Here is a 7512-nt window from a genome sequence, read left to right on the forward strand (position 1 = left end):
CATGCGCAGAACTTAAAAACTTTATAAAAAAGAGATATATAGTTAACTGCATAGGCAACAAAGGTATTAAAATTAAAGTTTAGGTTAATCAATCGCTAAGTTTTTTTATGTATTACAAACAAACACATTCACACACGTACCTACATTTCGAATTTTCCCACTCGTACAGTAACAAAAAGTCAATATCATACTCACAATTTCTACGACTAGATATGTAGTGATGACAATGATTATAAATCAAAATCCAAAGACATGAAAACTTTCTTTTCTATAAGACACTAACATGATTTGTTCGTCCACGATACACCTACCAAAGCTAGTTCATACACCAAGAAGCAAACACTCAACCCTACCAAGAAAGAACACACGGATCGTATTCCACTTATGCTAACATACTATCAGACCAAAAACAAGATCAAAGATATTATACTAAACAATTACACAATACTTATTGAAGACCCTACCACTAAATCTCTTTTCAAGGACTCCATTATTTCTTACAGACATGACAAAAACGTAAAAGAAATCTTGGTGCACAGTAACCTTAAACAAAAACAAAATGATACTCCAGGCAATCACACATGTAAACAAAACAGGTGTGTCACCTGCCCACATATAAACAGCACCACACATATACAAGGAAAAAACACAACTTTCAACAAGACAATCTTTTACATCTTCCTCTGAATGTATGATTTACTGCATAATTTGCAAAAAAATACAACAGTTTATACGTTGTACAAACAGGCCACCGACTCAGCAATCAAGCATGAGAACATCTAAACCATATTAAACTTAGGGGAACCAAGATATACCTACAGACAAACACTTCACCATCAACAACCATATAGTTAAGGACTTTTTGATTCTGGGACTTATTCATGTTCCAACAGACATTCATAAAAGAGAATGACTGGAAAAAAGATTAATCTACAGTCTGGGAACCCTACAACCATCTGGTTTAAATGAACACTTCTCTTTCACCTGACTTGTAATATTTATGTATAATTTGCAGAGGAAAATATATATATATATATATGTTTTTAAATATTATAAGTAGCACTTAACAATAAACACTCGACTACTCACAACACTGGAAAACCAAGAAGTTAAGTAAGCCTTTTACATTATAATCTGTCAGCCATCTCTGAACCCCAATCAAGGCATGGGTCTCAATCCAATATGGACTCCTTTCCGCAAAAACAAACAGACCAAGCATTAAACCCTAGCTAAGTTCTGATGATCATTACAGAAATGTTCTAGAAAAAACTTCAGTTTTACTGAAGTTTACAGAACTGCAGTAAGTTGGGTTGAATCTGCAGTTCCACTGACAATGTACTGTACAATTATAGTGGTACTATTTTTTTTCTTATTATAATTTAGCAATGTAACTTAACAAGGACTACAGCCTAATAGCAATTTAATTGTAGTTATTTTACACTACTAAGGTAGTTTTAATCCTTCTTGCCCTCAGCTCAAAACTTCTTACTCTGGGTGAAGTTTTTTTCAGGATTCCACTCATTCAGCTCTCAATTACAGCTGTATATTACTTATGTAGCTAAATTAATTTAATTTGATGGTGATCTTAACTAGCACCACTCGGAATGTCACCCAAAAACTTCTAAGGCAGACACATAATATACAAACAGAAATAAACATTACAATTGTAAAATAAGTATACTTTACTCACAGCTATAATAATGCTTCCTGATGAAATAAAAGCATAAAAGAATTTTGTTCCAACTACCAGCCACCAACTGTAAATACAAAAAAAATGTTAATCAGTGTTCTACGGTTAAACTGTACTTAATAATTTAAGATATTATACTATGAAAATTAAAGATACAAAAACTAATTTGAGATGTAAATGTTTTTCTGAGGTTCCTTTGGAGAGGTTTTTTGAAGTAATAAAAAACATTTAAAACATGTAAATTTAATTATGGTAGAATGTATAGTCTTTATTGTAGAAAGTAAAAAACTTAATATGAAAGACAGAAATCCAACAAAGATACATCATATTATCTAATGTTCTTTCTTAAGTATTTTAAACACTCAAGTGTCTGAGTAATGGACCTATTATACCAGAAGAGACCATATCTTATCCAACAGCAAGCCAGGCTTCAAAAAAGGCACCAATACGAGGAAGATATGATCATTTTGTCAGATACATTGTGAGAGAAATGTTAACGCAAACCTGTGCTGTGGTCATGGGTGTATCATCTCTAATAAGAATCTACACTGCCAAGCTAAAACTCTTTACTGCTACCTGCTTAAATGATGCACGAGTCAAGATGCTTGTTGCCTGGATGTTGCTCACTAATTAATATCTCTGAAACGTCCGCCCCTTTGAAGTTCATTTGCAAATGCAAGGTTGCAAGGTGCTTAAATAAATGTAACCAATGTGGATGTGATCATGATTGGATACCAGTAACTACAAAGATAAAAGCCATGAAAGAGGCATGCAAAAGGAGGAGATTTGTTTGTTTGAAGTTAAGCATAAAGATACACAATGGGCTATCTGTGCTCAGCCCACCATGGGTATCAAAACTACATTTCCAGCATTGTAAATCCACAGACATACTGCTGTGCCACTGAGAGGCAAAGGAGGAGAGCTCTCGGAAACAGACAAAAAAAGACACAGCTATATGTTCAAGGTGTTCATGGAACACGTAAAAAAACAAAAAATGGTAGAGTCAGGGTTTTGGTGCCTTTTAGCAGAGCTATTGAGGCCAAATATCAAATCCTGAGAATGTCTGAAAGTATTCAGAACAACTTTCTGTACTGATGCTGAGGGCTTATCTTTTAACAGTCAGATAAAGAGAAAGATAAACAATCTGAAACAAGATACAAAGTTCATCATCTCGCTTATAATTTTGAAGCACCATACTAGTAATGTTTTCAAGAAATAAGTAAGAACAACAGGTTATATATTTACTTTTAACTTTTCAAATTCAATTATTTTGATAATCTACATGAGAACCTGTGTCTTTCTCTCCAGAAATCAGACAAACCTGGGTTGGATCATCTTGAACCTACCGTTTGGACAGGTCTGATGAAGATGAACATTGGCTTTGTCAATAGAAAATTAAGACACTGTATACTTTTTAAGAGAATGCTGAAGTAAAGGATGGTGTTACGAACAGTTGTTGATGAGAAGAAAGCCATGACAGAGCAAACAGGACCAAGTTTGGACACGGAGAATAATATGACTGACCACTCATTCTACTGAAAATGATACAGCTAATTAAGTCTAACATCAAGCCCAATAAATCCCACTACTCAAATGCCAGTTTTTAGAGTTTCTGGGGTTAGCTGAACACCACCCACCTAGAAAATCTGTTAAATTTTTTAAGACTTAGTGTTAAGATCAAACTTCATTTTTGGATCATTATTCATTTCAAAAGGTCTTATCTGACAGTTTTTTTTTTTTAGCTATCTCATATTTTAGAAAACTGATTATTTAAAACTTCTTTTACTATTTACTATAAAGTTTTACTGTGTAAACACAATTATGATTGGTTATTAAGTTTGTTACCTTTCCAGATGAAAGCCCTCAGGAACTTGAGCAGCCAGAGTTGCCACAACAACAATAACTGGCACAGCTGGATCAAAATATTGGAAAAAAAATTAATGTATAGCAATACAAGAGAACATTCCAGTATTAACTTACATATAATCATATTGTGTGTAGCATCAATCAACTGCAATATGAAATGTAAGATTACATGAAAATTTTGTGTAACAGCTATAAGTAGGAGGTTACTTATAAAAGTACAATTCTGAATCGGTACCTCATCATCAGACGATTAAATCCTTCAACCTTGATATTAATGCAACTTGTAAGATAATAAAAGTTGGGTTCAGAAACGAGGATACTCATATATGTATATTACAAATTAATATTAATAATATTGAATCAAAGCAGTGATGAAAAACGTACAGTTTAAAATAAGAGAAATTCTAAGTTATCAATGATTAGTCATGTCACTCCAAGTAACAGCACTCACTATGCAAAGATTCTGGGGCTTGAGCCCCACCTGGTAAATGAAAACAAGTAGACATTGGTGACTGATGTCCCTCCACCTTTTATCCAAATGAGAATCATTCTGAATGTTCAACAAAATAAGCTTAAAAAAATTAAATACGTAAACTTGTTATTCCAGTTTAATAAATGACACTGACTCATCCAATCATGTTGTCTTGTGCAGTTACCTTCGTTGCATACGATGAATGACAACTCATGTTTGACCATGTGTTTACTTACATCCACCACATATGAAGGCAAACCATGTCAAAGGTCAACCACTCTGTTAGAAAAATAAAACTGTTTTAGCTGAAGGTGATCCCTACCCTGTCAGAATTTATATTTGTGTTCTCATCATTAAGTATGAAAAAAAAAAGATTATAAATCAACACTGTCAGTTCCGTTAATAATGTTCAACACCTCAATCATATCAGAAATGGTTATATAGACCCACTTTTTCCTCTTTAATTCGCTATGGTCATTCAGTAACGTAAGGGAAGGCTTGATAAATGTCAGAATAATAAAGGCTGATTTTGAGTTTTTTCTTATTTTAGTGGATGGGACAACCAAGTGGACCAACAAGTTCCTTGATGTCCTTAAAATTGTACATGATGTTATGTTATATAAAGAACATAACTGTTTGATTTGTTAAACATCAACAAATAAAGCAAATTTTAAAGTATTTAAATAAAGAGTAGGCTTACATCAAACTGATTTGTTTCATCTAGGTTTTTATTAGTGCTAGATTTTGTTGTTCTTGGAGAACTACCATCAAACTCGATGAACAACGATGATGATATCTTATGAAGAACGGATGCATAACACTACAACTTCCTTGTAAGTGTTGAACACTTAAGCTGAAGATGAATTGCTATTTATGGACTAACAAAGTTTATCTGTGCCATCAGAGCAACAAAATGATATTTTTTTATGAACATAACAGAACAAGCATCCTTTATTTCTCACTACAATTTTCTTTTTTACAGTTTAAACTTACCCCATCCCATAGCAGCAATCTTTAGTTCTAGATTGTGAATACTGCGTAAATTAACAAATTCAACATAGACTGTGAGACCTAAACAAAGCTGGATAGAGAAGGCACCCAGTAGACAGAAGACCAGCAATGAAATAACATGAGGATAGTACTCCTGTAAAAAACCAAACAAATAAAAAACATGAGGATAGTACTCCTGTAAAAAACCAAACAAATAAAAACCCTTTGATGATAGTACTCCTGTAAAAAACCAAGCAAATAAAAACCCTTTAATGATAGTACTCCTGTAAAAAACCAAGCAAATAAAAACCCTTTAATGATAGTACTCCTGTAAAAAACCAAGCAAATAAAAACCCTTTAATGATAGTACTCCTGTAAAAAACCAAGCAAATAAAAACCCTTTAATGATAGTACTCCTGTAAAAAACCAAGCAAATAAAAACCCTTTGATGATAGTACTCCTGTAAAAAACAAGCAAATAAAAACCCTTTAATGATAGTACTCCTGTAAAAAACTAGACAAATAAAAAACCCTTTAATGATAGTACTTCTGTAAAAAAACAAGCAAATAAAAACCCTTTGATGATAATACTCCTACAAAACTAGCAAATAAAAACCCTTTGATGATAAATTAAAGGGTTTTTATTTGCTAGTTTTGTAGGAGTATTATCATCAAAGGGTTTTTATTTGCTAGTTTTGTAGGAGTAGGATGATATACCTGAAGTCAAATTAGATCAGCAATAACAATACTTTGACCATAACAAGAATATGAAAAATCGTTACCAGCTTTATGAGTATCAAATAATGTTGCTATACTCCTGCAGCACAAATCAACAGATCAACAACATAAAGAGGCATTCATTTTGAAACATATGGAGACAGTATTCCAGTAATACTGTCCAAATAATAAATACATTGAATTAGTGCCATAGTGACTTAAAATATATTAATTACGAATTTATCAAACTATCAATGAAAGATTCACTACATGTTGATGTATAACATTTCCAGGGCGTTTATTGCTGAAATTATATCTCTTGCTATATATATTCTATAATGTCATAATATAATTAAATTGATAAATCTCTTTCAGAAAAAAAAAGAGCAAGAAATAAAACCTTACCAATGACAGAGGACCCGATAACAATCTCAGGAACGTTATATGAAATCCAAGCACTGTGAGTGTAAACTGTATTTTGAGGGCTGTAATGGCACCACTGATTTTCCTAAATGGTCAATACATTCTTTTATTCTTTATATGAACTAAGTTTCTTAATACGGAATTATGTGACAGCTATTTTATTAAACATTATCATTAATCATACTAATACCCTGAAAATAGAAAATTTCTCGATAATTTTCACTTTCGTGTATAATTTGTTCTTTCAGGACAATCCTTTCAACTTTGTCAGAAACAGTATTAAAAAAGTGGCATAATATCACAATTTGTTTGTTTGATGTTAAGCACAAAGCTATGCAATGGACTATCTGTGCTTAACATGTCTTTGGCAAGTTAAGCAAATAAACTTCACATTGTTTTTAATTATAATAAATGAAAGGTAAACTTGTGAGATCTCAAAATCTGAACTATGAGTATAATTTTCATGGGAATAACCTTAATTGTGTTTTTGTTGATCAGTCTGTTAAGCCATCCAAGCAGTGTGTGCTGTTGCTAGTGGCAGGGTAATTAGGATTTTAGGTTGTATGTAGAAAAATACTGAATACAAGTCTAAAGAGGTTACAATGACATTGTACAGATCGTTGGTTAAGCCATATTTGAAGTACTGTGTTCAGTCTTGGGCTCTTTACCTTAGAAAGGACATTGAATTGTTGGAAAGGGTCCAGAGGAGGGTTACTAGGATGATACCTGTAATGGAAGGGCTTTCATAAGAGGATAGGATTAAATCTCTGAACTTGTTTCCTCTTGAAAAAAGAAGAGTTAGAGAGGATCTGATTGAGTGTTTAAGATTGTTATTGGAATTGATGGTGTTGATGCATCATGTTTTTCATATTTAATGGTGGAAATGGTAAGACAAGGGGACACAAGTATAAATTTTGGCAAGGTAAGAGTAATCTTCAACTAAGAAAGCTTTATCTTTCTAAGAGGGTGGGTTGGCCTTTGGAACAAGTTGCTCTCAGATGTGGTAGGTGTCTTTTAGTGTTTAATTTAAATTAGTGGATGGGATGGCTTAGATAAACCTTGTCGTCCTTTAATGTTATGTTAACTTCTAGACACACGTTACACTAAAAACACATTTAGTTCTAAAAAGCTGATTCAATATCTTACCAGAATATTAACACATTGCAGATGGATCATGAGTTTATTCATGTTTCGTGCAGAGCGTCTTTGTGTGCCATTTATTAAAACATGGCATCTGAAAGGAGTTGAAAATGTTTTATTTTGTTACGGATGGTTATTATTTTTCTGTTTTTGTTTACAATACCCACATTTTTATAAATGGCTTCTCACAGAAAACTTAACGTGTTGAGTGAAGA

At 32.7% G+C, this 7512-nt stretch overlaps 1 protein-coding gene across 1 annotated transcript in view; it reads right to left on the reverse strand.

The window, feature by feature from the left end:
- Nucleotides 1–7512, reverse strand: part of LOC106473873 — a 25534-nt gene that overhangs the window by 12047 nt on the left and 5975 nt on the right. Inside the window, exons 5-8 of the mRNA XM_013934560.2 lie at nucleotides 6140–6242; nucleotides 5022–5172; nucleotides 3536–3602; nucleotides 1691–1757 (exon numbers count right to left, since the gene is read on the reverse strand). Coding sequence (XP_013790014.1) covers nucleotides 1691–1757; nucleotides 3536–3602; nucleotides 5022–5172; nucleotides 6140–6242 — 388 coding nt within the window. The remainder of the gene's footprint in view (nucleotides 1–1690; nucleotides 1758–3535; nucleotides 3603–5021; nucleotides 5173–6139; nucleotides 6243–7512) is intronic.

Source organism: Limulus polyphemus, unplaced genomic scaffold (genome assembly GCF_000517525.1).
Source record: "Limulus polyphemus unplaced genomic scaffold, Limulus_polyphemus-2.1.2 Scaffold6582, whole genome shotgun sequence".
NCBI lineage: Eukaryota > Metazoa > Arthropoda > Merostomata > Xiphosura > Limulidae > Limulus > Limulus polyphemus.